This window comes from Myotis myotis, unplaced genomic scaffold (genome assembly GCF_014108235.1).
Source record: "Myotis myotis isolate mMyoMyo1 unplaced genomic scaffold, mMyoMyo1.p scaffold_m19_p_5, whole genome shotgun sequence".
Taxonomy (NCBI): Eukaryota; Metazoa; Chordata; class Mammalia; order Chiroptera; family Vespertilionidae; genus Myotis; species Myotis myotis.
Window position 1 is genome coordinate 46583317 of NW_023416357.1, and position 25491 is coordinate 46608807.

Consider the following 25491-nt stretch of genomic DNA (forward strand, 5'->3'; position numbering starts at 1 on the left):
TCACAGTGAGGCACTTGCCTTCTGCTACCCGAACCTAGAAAGAGCTCATAGACTGGTGTCTAATCACATTCTCATTCACTGTTTATTGCCATCCCCCTCAAAGAACATTTTCCAGGTACAAGAAATGGATGTAGCAAAGAGATGTATATGTCAAAATGATCAGAAAAGTAAAATTTAAAATAGGAATAGGTTAAACGTTTCTGTATTCATTATAGTAAGGTGAAGCCTTAACTCTCAAGTTGCTAAAACAAACTTGGCTAAAAGACTTTTGTCTTTACCACAGTTAATATTTGTGTTTTATTCAAAACAGATCACTCATATCAGCTAATTTTTTTTCTGCCCACAAATGATAAAATTGAAGTGGAGATAAGGGGATGCAATAGAAGGATCATCACTGTCAAGAGTGAGCCCCAGTCCAGGAGGAGGAACAATTCCAATGCACATAATAAAGGATCACAAATCCCTTAAAGGTTAGAAAATGTGGGCTCTCCAACCTCTATTCTATCCCTCTTTCATACTAGACATGATCTATTTGAAAGGCAGTAGGAAACATCCTGTGACCTCACGGAAAATGGACCCAATCCTGCTGATCTCAATTACCTGCCACAGAGAACATGCCTAACAGATACACAAGTTGGTATTTGGGAAAAGAGAAATAAATGTGAGTTACAGCAGATGAGAGATGTAAGACTTGAGATGAGCGTGAAAAGATGGATAGATGTTAGAGATATAAAGGGAAGGGAATTCCGCCCCCAGACAGACAATATGAATTAAAGCTTGAAGTAAGAATGAGCACAGCATGTATGACTTGGAATAGCGGAGACTGTTCTGCCTTCTAGGGAGAAGAAATACGGGTGTGATGGATCATAAAACCAGGCACAGGTTTCATGGAGTGAAATGAAAGAATGCCTTCAGGGACTAGCTTATTGGTTTCTTCATTTCCAGAATAAGGAAAAAATTAGTGTGAGTCAATAGTTTTACCTCTCAACTTTCTACCACCCACCCAAGTATGAAGGAGCACAGCCAATCACAGCCAAAACAATCATGGCCAAAAACTTAAGTTACTTAAAAATATGCTAATATCCCACTCCTTTAGCTTTATAAATTCTCAGAAATCTTCACAAAATTGGACACTTGCTTGAGCACTCTGTTCTAAAGAATATTAGTGAGAACTCAAGATGAATCAGAATTCCCAATGGTTTTTTTCATGATTTTACAAATAAAACTTACTGTAAAACTTAATGGCAAAAGTGTAAACTGTTAAAATTCTAGGGAGAAAATCCCTATGTATTCAACTTATAATTTATTATTTTAGCTTTGGTTATCGCTGCTTAGTACTTGCAACAATTTTCAACACATTTAAACACTAAGTTAAGGATGCAACTGTTTCAGGGCCTCAGTCTCTGATGGGTACCATCATGTCCTTTGATGAACATCTAAAGCCTCAGCACAAACCACTGGCTGCTATGTACAGTGGTTTTAATTCTTTGTTTTTATTTTTGAGAATGGTTTTATTCATTCTTTTTCAAAACAATCAGCAATTCTGTAACATATTATTTAAATTGGATGAGAAATACATACTGAATATTTTCTCATTTAGATTTATGTCTAGAGAAGCAAAAAATTAGCTGAATTGATTTGAAACATGTCTTTTAAATCTTGGTGAAGTCTAGCAGTTGAAAATCTGCCTTGGGTAACATCTTAAAAAATGTATTCCAAAAATACTATACTCGGGAACACTTTATTTTATTTTAAAACTAGAGGCCCAATGCACAAAATTCATGCAAGGGCCCTGGCTCCAGCCCGGGGCCTCTCCCACCGCCCCCCAACTGCTGTGGCTTTGTCCGGAAGGAAGGACGTCTGGAATGATGTCCAGTCTAATTAGCATATTATGCTTTTATTATTATAGATGCATTATTCTAAGACTTAAACAATATACTATCCATGCAACTTTAAAGTAACATTATTTGGAAAATGCCTATGAGCTTAATGAGATATGCATCGATACTGCAATAAGGAGAAAGATATTGTACAAAAATAAAAAAAGCAGGTCCTTTCATTTTCTTCCTTCTCCTCTTACATGCTCTCAGGAATCCCAGTGGCCCTGCTGCCTGCCCGGCCCCTGTGTGCGGAGCGCTGCACTCTGTGGGCCTCCCTGCCCGGAGTCAGCCTCCTCCTCACCATGCCCTGCACTACACTGTGATTGAAGCTTCTTAAAATCACTGCTGTGGTTTCCATCCCGTAATTACTAACAACGGCTAAATTAATGACACTGTTATGACACCACATGAAAAGAATCACCAAGCAAAACATGTTTTACTTTACTGCAACAAAAACAGGAAAACAATAATCAATGCTATAGCATTTTTCTCTGCTGAGGGATTTAAGTAATTTCAAAGCAGCGTCATGACTCTCATGAAGTTATTAATATAATCCTACCTATTCATTTATTAAATTAGAAAATATATCTCTCATCACCCCTCTCTTTACATAACCTAATAAGAAATACTGTGTATGCTCTTGTGTTGACAAGGCTTTAAAATCAGCATAGATTCAGTGTGGCTAAATTTACTTATTAATTCAATCATACAACAAATATTTATTAAGTATGTACTATGGACCAAATGCTTGTTCTACACCTTGGAGATTCAATACTGAATAAAATAAGACCAAACAAACAAACAAAAAACCCAGCCTTCGGGGAGTTTATATTTAACCTGGACAGACAATAAACAAACTGTATATGTAGAGCGCACAGCCAGTGCTGACATTAAAAAATAAAGCAAAGCAGGGGACCGTGGCCAGGTGGAGAAGGCGTGACCTTTTTAGAAATAAAGAGAAGGTTTTTCTAAGAAGGCATCTCTGGGTCAGAACACAGGGATGTGATGAGTAGCCATGCAGAACCTGCGAGAAGCCCTCAGACAACAGGTCTGTGAGTGCAAAGCCCAGCCTAAGACAGGAGTGTGCCCAGGGTCTGTGTTGTGTTTGCTTTGAAGAAAAGGAAGGATGGAGTGGCAATAGTAAGAAATCCAGCCAGGGAGGTAAGGGAGAAGGGTGAAAATTATATCTCGTTTCAATCCTAAATCGACTTGTGGGTTAGATGAGAGCTACTGGAGGGCTTGGGGCAGAACAGTGCTAAGATCGCAGGGCCTCGTAGGAGAATCACCCTGGCCTCTCTGCTGAGAAGGGTCTGCTGCGTTACAGCAGCAACACTAGCTGAGAGGCCACTGCACAGTAAGCCAAGTGTGGGAAGATGGAGCCTTGGACTAGGGTGTTGGTAGAGATGATGGAAAGAAGAGATTGAATTTTATGTTTATTTTAAAGAGGTTAAAAGATCTGGTGAGGATGCGATGTAGGGGGTGTCATCAAAATTGACCTGAAGGTTTAAGTTGGAGCAGCTGAGATGGAGAAACCCATAAGAGCAGCTGGACTGCGGCAGAGTATTTTTTAAAAATGCAAATTTTCAATATGGATGAAGGCAGCAGGGGGGATTTTCACTTTCTATTTTATCTTTTCAAAGATGTCTGCATGGTCCATAAATTACAACAGTAATCAGATTGTCATTTAAAATAATAGGTAAAATTTTGCATATGTTTTTATGTACAGCTTTCTAATACATGCGTTACAAAATGCTTGAATAACTCTGTAAGTTTTATAATGAAAAGAAATATATTCTATTTAAAACCCCTTTTAAGTGAAGAAAAAGACAGACTTTGCTGCAGTAGAAAAGCACAAGGTTTCCCCAGAGAAATCTGAATTTGGATCCTGCTTCTGCTACTTTTTATTATGTGTTACATTTGGGCATATTTATTCATATTTTAAAATTTAGTGTTCTCTTTAAATATTTAAAGAGATAAATATTAATATATATATTTAGTTGTACTGCTTTATTTATTGTGAAGTTAAATAAAATGCAGTACATAGAACACTCAGTATATTGCCTAATAATCATAATCAAAATCACAATAATAATATGACAAAACACATTCATGAAAATGAAAATAAAAACAATAATTTATCTCTGTGTATAAAGGATAGGCATCATGTGATAAGAACTTTACATGTATCATCATGTTAGATCTTTACAGAAAACTCTAGGGTAGGCATATTATTATCCCATTTTACAAATAAAGAAAACTTTAAAAGAAAAAAAAAAACTTCACAGGTAGAAGATAGTTATTTATCTGAAAATAAAAGCACCTGAAGGCTTAGATTCAAGGCTGCAAATCCATGGAGTTTTAACCTACATAAAGTTTAATGCCTTCCCTGAACCAACAAATCCCTGAAATATTAAATTAATATTTCTCATGCTCTATTTGTATTAGACTTTGAGTTGAAACTTGGGACAGCAAAAAATTGACCCAGATAATTGGAGATGGCATTAAAGATGAATTCCATCAATTCAGGGAGGACTAGAAATTAAAGAAACCTGGAAGCCAAAGTGCGTACAGAGAGTGGAGCAGCAATTTATTAAACATAGCACATTATTCTTGATCTGTTTTTTTTTTCTGAATTAGACTTGTTGAAAAGCAAAACAGTTTGTGTTTACATAATTTTTACTTATTATCCATGATGGCTAGATATAAAAGTTTTTAAATTTGATATTTAAATGTAAAAATTATATTTACCAATAATAGCTAGACTATGAGTCCAGTTGCTTGGTCAAATACCACTCTAGAAGTTGCTGTGAAGGTATTTTATAGATGTGATTAACATCTATATTCAGTTGACTTTATTTATCTGTTTTAATCTATCTTTCTTGTTGAAAAGTATTACAGATGTCCCCTTTTCCCCATTGACCCCTTCTTGCCCTCACCTGCCCCCCACACCAAGCCTTTATCACATTATTGTCTGTGTCCATGGGTTATGCATATATGAATACAAGTTCTTTGGTTAATAAAGCAGATTACCAGTAACATGAGTGGGCTTCATCTAATCAGTTGAAGGCCTTAAGAACAAAACTGAAGTGCCAAGCTGACATTCAAAAAGTGGTAGCTGCGGAAAACCAAGATGGCGGCATAGGTAAAAACCGGAAATTGCTGCCTCCCACAACAACTTCAAAAATACAACGAAAAGACAAAACGGACATCATCCAGAACTACAGGAAGGCTGGCTGAGTGGAAATTCTACAACTAGAAGGAAAGAGAAAAGCACACATAGACTCAGAGGAGGTGCGGAAGTAAAGTGCAGAGGTACGGAGGCTCGAGCACACCCGCGTGCGGAAAGGGGCGGGCACCTGAGGACGCGGCTGTCTTTTTGAATCGGGAGGGAGTCACAAGCTCCCAACTATTCTGAACTCCGGTTCCGGGAAGTCTCTGGGGACCCAGGACTCATACAGAGAGAAACTGGACCAGCAGAACTCGGAAGTTGAGGGCAGCTTTCCCTCAGAGGTACTTGAAGCAATTACCGGGACACTGAGACTCGTGACCCCTTAGGGCAGGGCTGAGGATCCGCCATAGCTGCTTGCTCTGCCCTTTGATTCCCTGAGACCCCGCCCCACCCAGGCTGCAGCAGAGGCTTTTGCATATGAATGCCCTGGCCCTTTGCAACCTGAAAATTACCTAACAAATTGCAGCTGGGCCAGACAGACCCAGAACTTCCAAGAGAAGGCCCAAGGCCCCACAGCAGCTTGCATTGCTTCAAAGCTGGGCCTCATCTGGGCACCTCCAAACTCCAAAAAAGGAAGGGGAATCTGCAGTTCTCTTCGTAGCTCCTGCCGGGTAACCTCAGGCAGAGGCTAAATTAGCACCTCCTTAGATCCAAGAGCCACTGTACCCAGTGGTCAGAGTGGGACCATCCAGATGACAACTCCTCAGATCCATAAGGGACACACTCAGGGGGCAGACTCAGTGAGCACCAAAGCCCCACTGAAGCAAGTCTTGCCCCAGAAGGGTGTCTTCAGCAAAGAAGTTCTCCCACTGCAGACACAGCTGATTCTCACTGCCAATTGGCCTGGAGGTCAATTCCTCCCAGTGATCCTACAACAATCAAGGCATAACTACAACAAGACTGTGCACAAAGCCCACAAGGGGGTGCACCAAGAGTCTCCACCTCAGGTAACTGGGGAGGCTGAGCCACTGGGCCCTACAGGACACCTAGCACACAAAGCCACTCTATCAACACAGGGAAGCATAAAAAATGCGGAGACAAAGAAACAGGTCACAAATGACAGAAATGGAGGGAAGCAAACGACTGGATATAGAGTTCAAGGCCACGTTTATAAGGTTTTTCAAGAATTTTATGGAAACCACCGATAAATTTAGTGAGACCCTGGAAGATATGAAAAGACAAACTAGAAATTAAGCATACACTGACTGAAATAAAGAATAATATACAGAGATCCAACAGCAGACAAGAGGATCCCAAGAATCAAGTCAAAGATTTGAAATACAAAGAAACAAAAAATACCCAACCGAAAAAGCAAAAAGAAAAAAGAATACAAAAATATGAAGATAGTGTAAGTAGCCTCTGGGACAACTTCAAGCGTACCAACATCAGAATTATAGGGGTACCAGAAGAAGAGAGAGGGCAAGATATTGAAAACCTATTTGAAGAAATAATGACAGAAAACTTCCCCTACCTGGTGAAAGAAATAGACTTACAAGTCCAGGAAGTGCAGAGAACCCAAAACAAAAGGAATCCAAAGCGGACCACACCAAGACACATCATAATTAAAATGCCAAGAGCAAAAGACAAAGAGAGAATCTTAAAAGCAGCAAGAGAAAGACAGTTACCTACAAGGGAGTACCCATAGGACTGTCAGCTGATTTCTCAACAGAAACCATGCAGGCCAGAAGAGAGTGGCAAGAAATATTCAAAGTGATGAACACCAAGAACCTACAACCAAGATTACTTTATCCAGCAAAGCTATCATTCAGAATAGAAGGTCAGATAAAGAGTTTCACAGATAAGAAAAAGCTAAAGGAGTTCATCACCACCAAACCAGCATTATATGAAATGCTGAAAAGTATTCTTTAACAAGAGGAAGAAGAAAAAGGAACTCTTACCATTTACCACAGCATGGATGGAACTGGAGAGCATTATGCTAAGTGAAATAAGCCAGTCAGAGAAGGATAAACACCACATGATCTCACTCATTTGTGGAATATAATGAACAACATAAACTGATGAACAAGGACTAATCCAGAGACGGAGAGGCATTGATTGGACTGTCAGGCCTTGGAGGGAAGGTAGGGGAGGGTGGAGGTAAGGGGGGAAAGATCAACCAAAGGACTTATATGCAAGCATATAGGCCTAACCAATGGACACGGACAACAGGGGGGTGAGGGCATGAGCGGGGGGGGGGGGGTAGGGAGTAACGTGGGGATAAGGACACATATGTAATATCTTAATCAATAAAAAATATATTTAAAAAAAAGAGCAAAACTGAGGTCTCCTTGAGAAGAAGACTATAACATACAGATCCTGCCAGAGTTTCCAGCTGCCTGCCCTGCCCTACAGAGTTTGGACTTGCCAGCCCCAATAATCATGTGAGCCAAATCCTAAATACAAATCTCTTCATTTATTATATTTGTGGATGTACATGCACCCTTTATGTTCTGCTTCTCCCTGACTGATATATGTTCTGTTTATGTGCTTTAGTATTACTAAGATGTGCACCAAGTTTATTTCTTCATAGACTTTCAAGATCTCATAAGAATTTTTATAAAATAATATAAAAAACATAAACTGTAGGAGAAAAGCTAAGAAGTTACTAAAAAGTGACAAAGGGGCATTGTAATGGTTATGTTTTGTTGGCTTTACTAATCATCCACTTAGTATGAATTGCAAGCTTTCCTTTCCTATGGCATATCCTGCCCCTCATCCACGTGGCTTCTGATTTTAAGAGAAAGCTAAAATCAACCTCATGATCTGGTACATGGGGATGTCTTGACTGGCTGGGTGTTTCAGGGGTGGCAGATGGGATCTGAGCCTGTCCAATTAGAATGGATTTCAGGACACTTGCTTTGAAGGCAGGGGAACAAATATCATTTATTTGTCCGCACCAGACACGAATAAAGATGCATACAGCCACAGCAGCTGTTGGCAGATATATCACCACCACAAGGGAAGCCAGTTTGAAGATGAAGATAAATTTTACACTACAGTAGACAAAGCAGAAAAATCGGGGGAAAGAAAAAAAAAAAACACAGATTTTTAGTGACACCAATGAGCTCTTCATTCTAAATTTTGTGAGTCAATAGCATCTCATTACTTAAGCAACATTAAATTGGTGCTTCAGTTACAACTAAAATAATCATGTCACTATACATAAATATTTTTAAAGATGTGCATTGCTAGATATTTACAAACATTACTGAAGAAATGATAGCTTCAAGCTTGATTATGAGGGATTTTAGTTATTTTACATATTTCTTAAGAATAAGATCTTAAGACTTTTAACTATTTATTTCAAGTCCAGTTTTATACTTTTGGGTAAAAAATGATAGATTATAAATATATATCTATATTCATAGATATGTAAGTAAAGATATTACTTTTCCCTCTTTTATTACTTTAATTCTTAAACCTGTTTAAAGAGGAAATCTTTAATCTCTCAAATTCCTACTGTTACCAGAATTCTGTACTATAGTGAAGTTTATTTTAGTGAACATATAAAAAAAAACTATCTACATATAACAGGGATTTAAAAAACAATTTTTCTCAGAGTTCAAAATCACTATCACACACCTACCAATAAGGAAATTTTGTTTCAAAAAAAAAAAGTAAACACTGTCCAACCTTGTGGCTCAGGGGTTGAGCATTGACCTATGAGCCACGAGGTCATGTTTTGATTCCAGGTCAGGGCACATGCCCGGGTTGTGGGCTCGATCCCCAGTATGGGGTGTGCAGGAGGCGGTTAATCAATGATTCTCATCTTTGATGTTTCTACCCCTCTCTCCCTCTCCTTTCTTCTCTGAAATCAATAAAAGTATATTTTTTAAAAAGGTAAGCACTATTTTGTCTTTTCATGAAACTGACCAAAACTAAATCTTAAGCAGCCAAGTTTTCATCCCTATTGCACTGAGAATCTACAAATAATGATTTTGTTTTTCAAGAGATTGTAGAAATTGGTCTTTTACATATTAGGTTTTAATATTTAATTCTCTTTAGCATATATTTATGAACAAGAATATACTTGATAAAATAATTAGGAAAGTTAATCCAGGCACTAGAGGGGAAATATTCATTTCCATATAAAATGGAGAAAATTTTTAACAAATGTAAAAAACAAGAATGCCAAGCTCTATTTCAGACCCCCAAGGAAATAAAGCACTAAGATTAGAATGCAAAAGCAACTCTTATTCATTAGAGAATAATGTGGTAAGATATCATTCCTTTTCAAAATGCATGAACTGTTGAATAATTGAGTACAGTTGGCCATGTAAAATTAAACTCCATACAAAAACAGGAAAAAGATCTGAAAGGAATCTGTAGCTAAGTGGAGAAAATCATAATATTCACTGTAAATACAAATGTTTTGTAGAACTAAAACTTAATATTTCCAAAGTTAGAGAAGAATATCTAATCTGTCCTGTGTTTAGCTGTATAGATATATAACACATTTGTGTTAAGCCATATATATGGCTTATTTAAACTATAAATATATAGATATAAAATTATTGTGATAAATATATATTTTCACATAAAACTATACTTTCAAATCTTTACTACTGCTAGCCAATGTTACATTATATATGCAGATTATTAGTGTTCTTAGTTGTACTTCCTCAATGGCCAAACTGAGCATTTAAAAGATTAAACACGTCAAAAGATTTGGAAGAAACAAATGAGAATGTTGAAGCTCTGGTCATACCAAATCACTCTTTTCTTCATCTCTGGTGGGCATCACAGATGTCGAAATGAGTCTACAATAAACTATTGTATCCAGGAAGTAACCTCTATCATCATTACCCAATAGTATCAGATGTTAATAGGCCACAAATACAATTTACATTTAAGTAAATGATAACATTTATAAACATATGAAGAACACTATGACTTTTGTAGTTTACTATTTTTTAAATTAGCTGATTGCTAAAAAGATTTTACCATTTATATTCATCTGAAAATTTAAATTTTCTAATCATAATTTTTCCTAAATGTTAACTCAGTATTAATAGCTAGTTTTATATAAGCCCAAACTCAGTCTCTTTGATATTAAAAAAGACAATTAAAGAAATAAAAAATCTACCCATAAGCAAGAGAGACAGAAAATTAAATATTTGTTTTTAGGTAGTATGAACAAAAACACTAAGTTGTATTTTGACTAATTATTGCCACTGATTTCCATATAGCCACAAGCTTTCCACTGTCAGTTTTGACTGATTTTTATCTCATTCAATAATATTTTCCATTTTTGCCTTTATTTTTTAAAATATATTGGGGTGACATTGGTTAATAAAATTATATAGGTTTCAAATGTACAATGCTATGATAACATAATCTGTGTATTTCATTGTGTTTATCATCACCCAAAGTCAAATCTTCCTATTTTTTGCCTTTGTTTTAATTCATAGTAATTTCGTCAATTTGATATTTAAGTCATATATCTAAAAAAGTAAAATAATAGCTAAAAAAGATCAAATAAATGAACAGGAATGAGTAAATTTACATATCAATAAGCCTGATTTGATATACCTTATAGTTAATAAATTAAATTATATCTTTATTAGATCATTTGTAGCAGTCAAGTTTCTAATGTAAATGTCCTAATTTTCTAAATGACATAGACAAAAGTATTGGTATAATCAGTTTATAAAAACCTCTCACTATTATGAAACTTAAATAAATTATAATTGGATTTGTGCAACATGGGAGAAGCAGCCACTGACTTAACTTTATTAAAGAGTGTTATTTCATGAAATTTAACCTTAATGTGATTCACCTTTCAAAAGTTGTAAACTGATTTGATTTCAAAGTTACAAACTGAGCTGCTTTTCACACCCATAAATACATACACACACACACACACACACACACACACACACACACTCTTACTATTTGCAAATCTTTGGTTTTTGTAGACATATTTATTAGACAAAGTCTTATGAATTCAGTAGCACACTTCTGAAACTATAAGGAAATAACTGATGTTGCTATCTCATAAACAAATTCTGAAGAAAATTTCAAAAGGGAGTTTTGAAAAATTATTTGAGTAATAGCAACATAATTGGATTTCATTTATCACCTCTAAAGGTGATTCATTTGGAGGCACAGTATCTGTTATGGCAGCTTCAAAAAATATGAATCTCATTAGTTTGTAATTAGATATTAGGATGTAACCTAGTTTGAAGGAATTTCTTGTATAGTTCATAAATGTGTTTTTACACTCAATGAAATGAGATGTTTAAATACCTGAACATAATATTCAACTAAGATAAAAGAAGCTTCAGCTAGTTCCAGGTGTTAGGTGAAACTGCCCTAGTAAATTAGTTGCTACAAATAAATGTTCCTTTGGTTAATGCAACCCATCAGAACATTCAGAGCAGAACAATTCTCCATGAGGAGAAATGCAGATGTGATGGATTATGTACCTTCTCTACAACGCTACACAAAAAAGGCACTTGCTTTTGCAATGGCAATTTAGAGGTTCACATGAGAAGAATAAGGCATGTTCGAAAAAAAATAGCTCAAGACCGAATGAAGCATGAAAATATTCTAAACAGAATCATTGTTTTAACGATGTTGAAAATACCATGCCTTCTCTACCATTTTTATTCTTCATGATACTCAGTTCTCACTTCAGCCTGTGCTTACCAAATAGATGATTAGCTGAATAAGAAACATAGAGGCATGATGCCATAAGTTATACAATATTTTGTTTTTAAATAAAGTGAATATTTAAGGCAACAACATAATTTTTATCCTTAAACTTATATGAATATCACTTTCAATACTGGTTATATATTTTATAATGCAGTATTGTATATAGAATGTCACAGTTTTGATAGTATCTTTTATCATTTTACTTTATCCTCCCTATTTTATTATTTTTTCTGCATTTTATCATTTTAGTTTTTTTCTCCTCATTTTATTGTTTTAGACTTTTTAACATTATTTTTTACTGATTTCAGAGAGAAAGCGAGAGGGAGAGAAAAATAGAAACATCAATGAGGAGAGAGACTCATTGATGGGCTGCCTCCTGCATTCCCCCCACTGGGGATCGTGCCCACAACCTGGGCATGTGCCCTGACGGGGGATCGAACCATGACCTCCTGGTTCATAGGTTGACATTCAACCACTGAGCAATACTGGTAGGGCTTATTGTTTTAGGCATTTTATGGAATGTTTTAATTTCCTTTATTGTTTAATGTTGATGTGATATTTTGTGTTATTTTTTCCTCTGTTCTTTCCTATTTTTATTTATAACTCCAACATCATTTAGTCTGGAGTAGAAAGTCCAAGAAATTATAAGAGTAAATAAGTAAACCTATACCAGTTTTCTGGTTGAAACCTTACAGTGGTTCTCAACCTTCCTAATGCCGCGACCCTTTAATACGATCCTGTTAAGGTTACGTCTGCACAGAGTCCACATTAGACAAACTGTTCTGACAGCTCCTCATGTTGTGGTGACCCCAACCATAAAATTATTTCTGTTGCTACTTCATAACTGCAATTTTGATACTGTTATGAATCGTAATGTAAATATCTGATATGCTATATGTGGTTTCCGATGGTCACGACCCCCAGGTTGAGAACCACTGCTTAGGACATGCACTTCAAAGGATTGTGCCTCCATTATTAATAGTATTAAGTTAAATAAGAATAATCTTTACAGAATAGTAACTTTACCTGCTGAAGTTGGCTCTTCCTCATCTGAGGCTACAGTGTCGGGGGGAGCAGAGGGAGAGAGAGAGACAGAAAAAGAGAGATTGAGATTTCATATTTCTAAACAATGATCACAAGTTCTTAACTTGAAATTTAGTGTATATATTAGAAATCTGTCATTAGATAATTAGGTAATGACAGATTAATGGGTATTTACATTAAATTAACAATATACACTCGTACTTCAAAATATGTATATATTGGAAAAGACCATTCTGATGTATAAATTTGATTTTTCTTTCCTTTTGCAAATAAGATTGACCTTATTTAGAGTGTAATTATTATAACTAATATTGTTTAAAATATGTTATACATATCATGAAAATAGCCCAATGTCAACCACTTGTTGGAACTTTTTATTAGCAAAAAAGAATTAAGTTGTTCCATGAGATAGAAATTATAAATAAGATAAAAGTTATTAAACCTTAAGAGTGAGACAGAATCACTTTGGTTGTTGGTTAAGCAGAAATATTCTAGTTCTCCCCGGGGGCCCCTGTCACACATATATATGCACCACACACACAACACACTCACATCTACCACATATCTCAGGATTCAGTAGTAGTGATTCTTTGCTGAGGCCACAGGAACCTTTATTATAAACTTACCCATGTGTTTTTGACACAAGAATTCTACAGCCCACTGCAGCAGATAAACATGGATATTATGATAGGAGAGGCCATAAGATGAAAATACAACTTTATGTTAAAGCTGTAGTTCTCAACCTTGAATCTGTATTAGAATGCCAACTCTGGGTCCCCTCTCAAGCCAGTTAAGTCAGAATCTCTTTCAGCAGCACCAAATTCTAGCCAGGATTGAGATATGACTAAGTAACATCAATACAAGGTAACATGAACTGTAACTCAAAGTGTGAATCATTCTGATATCTGTTTTTAAAGGGAGCAGCAAAACTCCAGGGTAATGATCTATGGCTGGGTGTATGTAGGGGTGGAGCATGGTGATTACAATAGTGAAAAAAGAGTTTATCTGAAGTAGCTTTACAATTTTTCCTAGAATCCACCCCATCGCCTTTATCCTAATAGACACTCTGTGAGTAGGTATTTCTGCTCCGTGTGCAAGTGCAGCTTACCCCGAATATTACTCTTGAAATATGTGACACCAGCCAGCACTATTTCATTTGATTCATGAAGTTTTAAAATATAAATTTACTCAGCTGAATTGCTTATAAAGGAGCTTTGTTCCCAGGTGATTCGTTAATCAAGGTAGCCCTGTGCAACCAGGGAGCAGTCTCCACTCTTTCCCGTTAAGGTTACGCCTGCAGAGAGTCCACATTAGACAAACTCACTTTGTGTCCTGACAGTATTTTCCTCTCACGCTGCTTGGCTTGTCTCCTTGGCACGTAAACAAATGAAGAGAGCAAGCACAGTTGGCATGCATGGCGTGGAGAACATAAATATTTAAAAAGCTGTAAGCTTCTTTATCACGTCCAAAATATATCATAACATGTTCAAAGAGGAAAATTATTGGTAACTTCCAGGAATTCCTTGTTTAAGAAAAGACCATAGGAGTTTGTGGAAGTACTGACTTAGATGGGTTGTTGTCAGTAAGAGGCTGGAGATTCAAAGGGGGCGGGGGGAGGCACTTATGACTAATCACTTTATGTGTGGAACTCAATTTATAAAGCAATCAATGAGATGAAAACTACTCTTATTTGAAAGATGAAGATAATGATGTCAGAGTGACTGGGCAATTTGTCTAAGGTCAATTGCGTTTGAGCTCATGTCAGTGTGACTTTAAAACCAAGCTCTTTCCACTCTGCCTTAGTGTCTCAAAAAGTGCTGATTCCATATCCACTGAGAAAAAGTGAAGAAGGCAGAAATGGTCATGAAACCAGGACTGACTAGAGCTCTGATAATGTTAGTTGAACGTAAGCACATGGGTGAAAACACACACACACACACACACACAAATAAAACAGCTGGATGTAGGGTCTGAGAGAGAAAACCCCTAGAAAAATAAAGCTCCCCCTGGGAAACTTCAAGCCCCCTCCCATCCAGGGCTAGATATAGGAAGGTGAAATCGTGACTACGGAGTTAAATAAAATATCCTAAGTTTGTGATGCCTAAGGAAGATTAAGCCTAAGTTTTATTCCTTAATCGTTTATGGATATGCAAGGAATTTTAGGAAAGAATGAGCAAGCACTGACGTAAACACAGTTTCAATTTTATAGAAGTCCTGGCAATTAGAAATGCCTTAAAACTAAAGCTCCTGGGGCAACTAGTATACTAACCTACACTTGAACCAGTAATACCTGAAAGTTTCCTTTTTACAAATTAACACATTAGAGTCAACAGGTATACAAGTCTGCATAAAACTGTATTCCTATGCATCATCCCTATGGTTTTGGTTCCTTGTAATATGCAGATGTCAGTAGCCAATATTTATGCTACTATAATACATGTGTGTGTGAGTGCTCACACACACACTCACAAAAGCACATAGAAGGGGTAACATTGGTATTAATTCACTGTTTCCATGATCTCTGACAAAGATGGCTTTGTACACTAACTGAATTACTAACCGAAGTGTCATGATCTATTAACAGATGGCAGCTAGATCCCCACAAATACATGTAAGCCTCAAAATGGACACAAGAAGCCTATTTGGTGATATTTAAGTGAAATAAGTATCACAGAAGGTATAAAAGTTAGTTTCATATGCAAGTTCCTCTAATCCTGAAAATACATGCACCAAGCAGAATGAACATAAACTAACAAATGATTCTGTATGTTGGGGTCCAACCCCAGCAGGTCCAGGGATTCCCAAAGATGTGGATGGAGTCAGTGAAGAAGGAATGACACGGAGACAGTGTTCAGTTGATCAACAGCCTAGCCAGGTTCTCTAGCCAGGTTCTAGCCAGGTTCGGTCTTTATTGTCCTGTTACATCTGTATTTATATCAGTTGATTTTAATCCTATCCATTCTATTCCAAAAGTTAGGGCGTTTGTTATCTCCATTCTAAGGTCACTACTCTATTGTTCTGTTAAGCTACAAGGAAGTAACTGAAGGAGATTACCCTAAGTGATTGTTTGTAGTTAAAGTGATTAATCACCCGCCTGGCACTTAGTTAAGGGGTTCTATTCCCTTCCTTAGTCCTGTTAATCCCTAACTCAGGGAAAAAATCCCCACCTGGGGAAACAACCTTTCTTGGAGAGGTGACCTTGGTTAAAACACATAGCGCTAAGAAGGGGAACAAACATTTTAAGAACAATATGCCATATACACCTGGTCCCTTGAAACATATGCTGTGCAGATGTTTCTTCCCTGCAGCGATTGTGTCAAGCAGCAAGGATAGACCGTCTTCCAGCATCTGTATTGCTCTGCCTGGTCCCAATGCAGAAGGATGCATGGAAATTATGGTGATAAAAAAAAAAAAGGTGATATATACATAATTTAGCTAAGTCATTGCCCATCACGAATAACCCTGGGTGTTTGTTACAATGCCCCAGATCTACTGAATTTGAATTTGGGGTGTCAGCCCAGGTTTCTGCATTTTTAGAAAGCTCAGCAGGTGACTGTTAGGAACACTAAATGTTCAGAATTATGGCCCTACCCATCCAAGTTTGTTGCAGTGGGAAAGAGCTACGGTGCAGTTGTTGGAACCGCAGGAGTAAACTACCAGGCATACAGGAAACCTTTTGCAATGTGCACCGTGATTGCTTCACCAGTTTTCAATGCTCCTTCCCATAGAAAATCTTCAGGTTTACTGAGGTATCTATGTCAATCCTTGGGGAAAGATGATTCCTCTTTTGAATTCAAGAGAAAGTCTGCATCTCTGAAGTGAGTGAATCTTCCCCCTTTCCTGACCACAGTTACTGGTGTAGGTAGGAATATGATCCACTGGGGACAAGAATGTGTAAGAACAGGTTTGTGTGTGCTTGGGTGAGGACAGGCTCTCAGAAAGGAGGGCTCCTTGTGTTTCTGAGAAAGTGATTGGGAATAACCCTCTTTCTTTCTTCTTTGCATATGGATAAGGAAGTCTGTGACCCCAGAGGTAAGTTGGCAGGTATCCTGCAACCATGATGGATGCCACCTTTAGGGAAAAGCCAATCCTACCCAGAGGCAGAGTGGAGAAACAGAAAGCAATTAGAATATCAATGATATTGTTTGAGCCACTGACTTGGGACTGGAGTTCTACTCTTTATTGTTTATCTAGTTTTAGTGAAGCTTCTTATTTGCAACTAAATAACATTCTGCTACAACTATAAACACTCTTGTTGTTCCCATTTACAATATATTAGAATGCATAAGGAATAAATTCTCTCTGAGACAGGGGAGACCCACATACACACAGACCTGGGCTGCGCTTTCAGAGGGCAGCTGAGATTTTATTCTCGCCACCATGCTTTGATAAAATAAACCTATTTATCTAATTTTGAAGTCGGTCATTGTTTTCTTCTGGACAGTCTGGCGTATACCTGTTCATGAACTGGGTTGGTGCTTGGAGAAAGGAGAAGGCATCCTGTAGGCTTTCTTCAAGTTTATATTGGTATCTACTAACTTTCCTTCCTCCTTCCCTCCCCCCTCCTTTTATTCCTTTCTCTTTCTCCTTTTTCCTTAGTATCAAAGGTCAAGTACCAGAACTATTTAAACCCAATGGCCTGAGTATTATCCTAATATACATATGATATTTAAAAACACATAATTATGGATAGGCTCTATTCTCTTAATGTGGTCTCAACAACTCTTATACTTTCCATCTTTGTTTATTTCATCCTGGTGCTTTAAATAAACTTTAATAATTTAGAAATTACAACCATTCAAAATAATTCTATACCCATTGTGGCTCACCATCAAATAGAATAAGCTCATTGTGAAATATATAAAATACTAGAGGCCCGATGCATGAAATTCATGCAAGGGGCTCAGCCCTCACAACCGCAGCAGTTTGCCTTGGCCCTCACAGCCCCAGCTTCGTCCGGAAGGTCATCTGGAAGGTCATTTGGCTGTCCGGTCTAATTAGCATATTACACATTTATTATTATAGATATTTCTTAGCATTAATATCTATTTAATATATGGATGTTACTCAATTCATATTGACTTATGGATCATTTTGTTTACTATATCATAAATCAAGTTAATTATATACTGAATATGCTTTGAAAGTATACAATTATCTATGTAATTCATTATCTCCATAAGCAAAGCAACAATAAATATGTATTCTTGTATTCTGACAATATTTTAGAATGTTTTTATTCAGCTGCTAGAATGTAAAAATAACAATGATAATATTTATGCATGATTATTCATGCCTGCCCAGATGTTAAAAGCTATAAATGTGTGTGTATTTATTAAGGCAAAGAAGAATACATTATCATTTCAAATTTGTGAATTCAGTCATTTAAGTAGGTTATGGAGTTGCTTCTGGAAGTATTAAAAGAATTATTTAGGAAGAGGCTTTGGTTTATATGCTTAATGTTTTATTGTTTATTTGTTTGTTTGTTTTGTTCATTTGTTTCTTGGCCCATGAATCAATGAAGACATGCCTCAGGACTTAAAATTGCTATTAGCAACTTCTTTTTGAAAGCATAAAGAGAAGTGTAAGTCTCTCTGGCCAAAGACTTCAGACAGCATATAATGTGGTCAAGTCTACACTCTCTGAATTGCAGATTATCCGGAGCAGTAGACAATGTTACTTGCATATAAAATGTTCAGAGAATCATGACGTCTTCTCTATTTTGTCAGTATTTACATGCATTTTGATTCCTATGTTATATTTAATTACAGTTAATAATATTCAATACATAAAAATAATTATGTACACATGCAATTAATATATAAGTATATATTTATTTGTATGTTTAGTAGTCTTTCCCCTTAGACCAGGAGTTTCATAAGGATAGGGCAGTATCATTTCTGCTTACCATTATACCTACAGCTTTTAGAGTAGTGTCTATAACACTGTAGGGCTCAATTAATATTTGTTAAAAGAAATAAAATACAAATAGATATTTAAGCCCAGCTGGTGTTGCTCAATGGTTGAGCATCAACCTATGAACAAGGAGGTCAAGGTTAGATTCCTGGTCAGATCACATGCTGGGGCTCAATTCCCAGTAGGGGGCATGCAGGAGACATCTAATCAATGATTCTCTTTCATCATTGATGTTTCTATCTCTCCATCTCCCTTCCTTTCTGAAATCAGTAAAAATATATTTTAAAAATAAAAAATGGAAATATAAAAAATAGATATTTAATATAGTCCTCAGAAATTGGTAATAGCAACTTTTAAGTCCTGTTACTCAATAAAATTTAGCTCCTTCACTATGCTACATTACTTGACTTACCAAAAAAGAATGATTATATCTTCATCTATGTTTTAGTAATATAAATCTATATGTACTTTTATATGTAATAATTTACATAATTGTAAATCAGATTTTCTTTCTTGGGTAGGAGAGAAAAGCAATGGTTAAAAAGACAAGGTTGCTTTAATGACCATTTGATCATCTCAAGAAAAAGTAAATCTGTGATTTTAAACTAATTCAGAATCATCAAAGGATAGTTTATTAATTAAACAGATTCATTAAAGTAGAACTGCAAAATGTGCTTTCTCTGTTTAGTGGTTATATAGCTCACATGGGTTTTATAAGCTACTTATACAGTGAATCATGCTAACAGCAATTACCAGTGCGAGCGTGATTTTCTCATTTTAAAAAGAGGTACAAATGGGGAAATAATAAAGAATGAATGGATATCTTAGTTTCAATTTTTTGCCACTGTGTTAAAAAAAAAATTACATAGTTTGTAAAAGTAGGCCATAGTATTGGGAAGCTAAGAAATAATATGACTCAAGTAGCCTATATTCATATAGATAGTATTAAAGATTTCAGAGACATGACTGGGACACATTTGCCTACTAAAGGAAGCACTAAAGATTTTTAATTTAGGTGATTTGATATTACAAAGGCCTTATAATTCACATTTCATGTATCTATTCAATTTTCCTCAAATACCTTTTGTTCATTTAATGTGCCCTTCCTCACTATCCAAATTCATACCATCCTTGTGGACTGAATTCAAATCTTAGCACCCTCAATTCCCTAGTATTCATGTCAATCTCCAGATTTATATAGTCATCTTCTTCCAGTTCCCACTGGCTTTTAAACTGTAACTGAAATCCAGTTCTAAAGAAAATGGCAACAATATTTTCCAGTCTTGTTCCCTAACTGAATATTATCCATTATTCGTCTTTTAAGAGAAATGGTTATATTTTAATTTTGTATAGTGCATATAACTAGTGCTGAGTAAATTCTTTTGGAAACCTATCCAATTTTACAGATGAGAAAATGAAGTCCAGTAAGTAAACTTAATGACTGGTTTTACGTTATTCTGAGTCATGTAAAGTGAGAATTGGAAGGTAAACCTATAATATATTTTAAAAATTCACAGATAAATAGAAGAAACTTGTGAGGAATAGAGCAGAGCAGAAGTTAATATAAATGATTGCTCAGATTTCTCAATTTCAGCAAAATTAATTCATAATCTATCTGAAAATTTAATATAGGAAAGGGAATAATTCTTCAATGAGAATGTTGTTTAATGAGACTAGGAAAGCCATGAAGCTCAGGTTACCTGTTCATCATACGTGAATGTCCACAGCAACTGACAGAAGGACCCTGATACCATCAGGCTTATGTTCAGTGGATTTCTGTTTATGTATGTATGGAGACTGCTCTCTCCAACCTCAATTCATTCCCATAAAACTGGGCAAATGAGCTAATCTAAAAAGTAAATCGGCTAAAACCAAAAGAACAAAAATCTAAAAGGTAATGGGTAGATCAGCAATATTGGCACAAATCTCCTTAAGCACCCACTTAAGGAAACCACAGAAAATGTTCATGTCAAAAGAGATCATGTGATTAAGGATATTGGCAAAAACAAACCAAAACAAACATTGCTATAATGGGTTAAGATTTGCATTAGAAAGTAGAGGTATGTTTAATAAATCATCTAAATTACAACCTAAAAATTCACCTCAAAGCGAATTTTGAAGTAAAAGTATTAAACATCACACTACATACAGGGTTGGGCAAAAGTAGGTTTACAGTTGTGAATTCATGAAACAGACTTTATTCTTATATTGTTATTGTATTATTTTACATATGAACAATTATAAACCTCCTTTTGCAACACCCTGTGTACATACATAGTATATAATTATTAACATTTATAATATAATAAAAGAGGATTGTAAAATATATGCTTTTCAATCAATTTATTGCACATTCTTCTATGTCAATATAATCAATGACTATGGGCAATATTGAAAACTGTTTGATTTTATTGAAATAATTTATTTAACTCTTTGCTGAGTGCTATTTGGATAGACTTAGGGACTTTTCTCCTATAAATAATATTTCAAAGAATAATCAGACTCCATTTGAATAGAGGTAGAAATATGAAACAAAAATGGCCAAATAATTTCATTAAATAAATAGGAGCACATAATTCTACACACAATATAAAACATTCACTTTTGCAAATAACTATTTTTAAAATATATTTTTTATTGATTTCAGAGGGGGAGAGAGAGAAAGAGAGAAAAATATCAATTATGAGAAGGTATCATTGATTGGCTGCCTCCTACATGCCCCACACTAGGGACTGAGCCCACAACCACCAAGCCACACTGCCCGGACTAAATAAAGCTTTTAAATGATCCTGTTTTCTATGCCATCAGCCTACCTTTATTAATATTCTTCTGAAATATATTGGCCAACTTATATTTGTGTCTGCATCCTATGAAAGTTACTCCCTTGCAATAGTTACCATTAATAGAGATCAAATAAAACTTCCAGTGTCCCAAGTCCACATAGCACAAGACACAGAGACAAATTGCTGAGTTCTTGGGGATGTAAGGTACAGCATGGGGAATATAGCCAATAATATTGTAATAACTCTGTATGGGGTCAGGTGGGGACTAGAAATATTGAGGGGAACACATTGTAAAGCATATGACTGTCTAACCACTATGCTACAACCTGAAACCAATACTAAACAATACTGAAAGTAAACTGTAATTGAAAAAAAAATTAATAAAAATATTTCAACAACAACAACAAAAAATTTCTGAGCCCTAACTGGTTTGGCTCAGTGGATAGAGTGTCGGCCTGGGACCGAAGGGTCCCAGGTTCAATTCCAGTCAAGGGCATGTACTTTGATTGCGGGCACATCCCTAGTAGGGGGTGTGCAGGAGGCAGCTGATTGATGTTTCTCTCTCATTGATGTTTCTAACTCTCTATCCCTCTCCCTTCCTCTCTGTAAAAAAATCAATAAAATATATATATTTTTTAAATTGCTGAGTTCTGTGTTTGTGCATATATAGCCTTAGACTAACAGACTGCCCTGCCCATCACCTGCTACCCCAACTAGGGACATTGAATACTGAATATTCTGTACCTTCTGGGATATAAATATTATAGAACTCTAATGTTTTTTTTTAAAGAAATGGTAATTAATTGATGACAGAGATTTACCTTCTTACAAAATATTGGCATCTAATTCATGTGCATGTTTGAATACAGAAGCAAGTATTTAACATGTTATAGTTATTTTCACATGACATTTTTACTACTTTTGAAATCTGTGAGGCATTTTAGTAAAATATCATCCATTTTTCACTGTTTACATTTCAAAGATGAATTCAGAAATTTTATGATGGCTTTGAAATGATGGGTTCCCAGACTATAGATCCGCATATTTGACTTAATTAAAATATAGTATCTTTTGAAAGGTAAAAGATGAAGGGAAAAACAACAACAGTGAGCAGGTCTATGTTACAAAGAGCTGAGCTATCCCTGGTGGATCTGTTTCTCTTTGGTCAGGGGAATTATTAATTTTTTTCGTGTACCTTGAACTCATCCTAGGACATTAACTAAAAGAGAGAAAGCACAGCCTCTGCTTCCCTACATGAACTCCACTAACCTAATGTGCCACTGACTTATTCAGCAATGAGTTGATGACTTCTATAAAGGATTTTTTTTCTTGCCTGTTAAAGCAGAAACTAAAATTAAATGCTTTCTTTTCAGAATCATTAGGACCTTCTTTAAAAGAAAGGAGTCAGCATATCTCCACATTCAGGTGTTAATCAAGTGACATTGACAATGTAATTTCCCTATCTGCAAAACTTTGTCTCCCTGGGCTAAATTTTTCCATAATTGGAATGTCTTTAAAGAACTCCACTGATAAAAATGTGGACAAGTCTAACTTTAAGACAATGAAATTGAATAAAGGTTCAGGGCTATTTAGGGAGGGCCGAACCCCATTCTTCTTATCTTTGAGGTTATTTTTAAGTCGTTATTGCACACTAGTTAACTTCCACTCTTCCAACAATTAAGAACAGTCTAGGAAACAGCCCATTCAGAAAACAGGAGGCAAGCAACTTTAAAAAGTTAAATGTGAGATCCAAACAAAACTTAAAGGTCACTTAGTCCAACCTACCAACCAAAAGTCTACAAATATGCCCTGGTTGGGTGGCTCAGCTAGTTGGAGCATTGACCCTTATACCAGAAGGTTGCGGGTTCTATCCCAGATTGGGGCATGTAGAAAAGGCAACAAAATTGGTGTTTCTCTTTCTCTCTCCTTTCCTCTCTTTCTAAAAATCATAAAAAGCATATCCTCAGTGAGGATTTTTAAAAAAATCTAAATATTGATTCAAAACTTGTAGTGGCAGGGAATTCATAGCATCAGAAAGAAACATGTTGCTGGGGTCCAACCCCAGCAGGTCCAGGGGTCCCCAAAGGTGTGGACAGAGTAGGCGAAGAAGGAATGACACAGAGACAGCGTTCAGTTGATCAGCAGCCTAGCCAGGATCTCTAGCCAAGTTCTGGTCAGGATCTCCAGCGAAGTTCTGGTTAGGATCTCCAGCCAGGTTCTGTGTCCATGTTCTCTTGCTAGGTTCTCCAGCCAGGTTTTCCAGGTTCTCCAGCCAGGTTCTGTAGCCATGTTCCCTCACTAGGTTCTTCAGCCAGGTTCTCTTGCTAGGTTCTGTCTCTAGGTTCTGTGTTCTGTTGTCTTGTTACATCTGTATTTATACCAGTTGATTCCAATACTATCAATCTCTATTCCAAAGGTTAGGGCGTTTCTTATCTCCATTCCAGGGAGTAAAGATTATGTAGCTTAAGCGTGATTGTTTGTAGTTAAAGTGATTAACTACCCGCCTAGCACTTAGTTAAGGGGTTTTATCCCCTCCCTAACTTCAGGGAAAAATCCCTACCTGGGGAAACAACCTTTCTTGGAGAGGTGACCTTGGTTAAAACACATAGCGCTAAGGGGAGCAAACATATTAAGAACAGTATGCTATAACGCCAGGTCCCTTGAAACATATGCTGTGCAGATGTTTCTTTCCTGCAGCAACTGTGTCAAGCAGCAAGGATGGACCAACTTCCGGCAACATGCCACATCACTCTCCCAGAGATAGCCTCTGGAGAACAAGGGAACAATGTGGCTCTTTGAAAGAACAGCTATTCAAATACTTGAAGACAACTATGATATTTCCCATAATTCTCTTGATAACTGAGATAAACATCTCCACTTAATTTCATATATCATAGTATATACTCTGGTCATCATATCTGTTAAACTCCTCATGATAAATTAAATTATGTCACGGTCTTTTAATATAGCAACAAGAAGATCTTACAACAAGAATCAGTTCTCCACCTAAGATCTAACTTCTACAAAATACAACGGCATTATTACCTGCCTTCTTTAGGCTACTATGTCACAACTAACAATCCACAATTGAATCAGCTACTGAAAGAATAAAGAATTAATTTCCTTTCCCTCCTTCTTCCATCCCCACATTATAGACCAATTTCTAGAACACTGGGGACTACTAAATCTTATCTCCTTCCTGTCTCAGGGCAAGACTGGGTAGGTAAAAAAGGGAGACAAGAAATGGGGAGGTCATGCTTAGGGTGGGGTGTCCAGGGAGAATATGACTGGCTTGCAATCAATGTTAAAAGTATGTTAGCAATAGGAAATAATGCGAAATTTCGAAACCAAGCAAAGCCTTAATGCTATTCTTCTAAACTTTCACTTTCTATATGCAAAGAATAGAGTGTGCATGTATTTCATATACAGTTGGTTAAGTCCACCGACAGGAAAACCAAATTTTTGTCTTTATTGCAATTGTTTCCTTAGTGTTCAAGACTAGGTGTACATTCAGGTGAATATAAATATTTTGTTTCTTCTCATGGGATTTTCTACATGTCAACTGACATTTCTAGTCATAGAAGGGTTTCCTGGAAACTCTCTTTAAACCTTATAGCTGTTTTGTTCAGCAATTGATCTCTGGTTAGAAATTCGAGATTAGAAACTAGCACTAATTTCAGTCAATAAACCATACTCAAGCTTTTCCAAATCAATTAACCTATTAGATCAATTCTTACTGAAAACAATCATAATAAATAATGAATTGAAAAACAGATTTATCTGGGAGGCAGAATAAATATGTAATAGAGGCCAGTTGGCATGGCTCAGTGGTTGAGCTTCAACCTATGAATCAGGAGGGCATGATTCGATTCCTGGTCAAGGCACACGCCCGGGTTGCAGGCTCGATCCCCAATTGAAGAAACTTTTGAAAAATTAAAAGCTGACAGATAAATTGCCCCCAATTTGCACATTCAAGGAC

The 25491-nt window shown here is 36.3% G+C and overlaps 1 protein-coding gene across 2 annotated transcripts in view; it reads right to left on the reverse strand.

The window, feature by feature from the left end:
• The window catches only part of EDIL3 (EGF like repeats and discoidin domains 3), a 409273-nt gene that overhangs the window by 235552 nt on the left and 148230 nt on the right, over nt 1–25491 (reverse strand). The window contains exon 3 of one of the 2 annotated variants that reach the window (XM_036309337.1): nt 12796–12825. The exons of the other annotated variant lie outside the window; for it this stretch is intronic. Coding sequence (XP_036165230.1) covers nt 12796–12825 — 30 coding nt within the window. The remainder of the gene's footprint in view (nt 1–12795; nt 12826–25491) is intronic. 2 annotated transcript variants of the gene reach the window in all.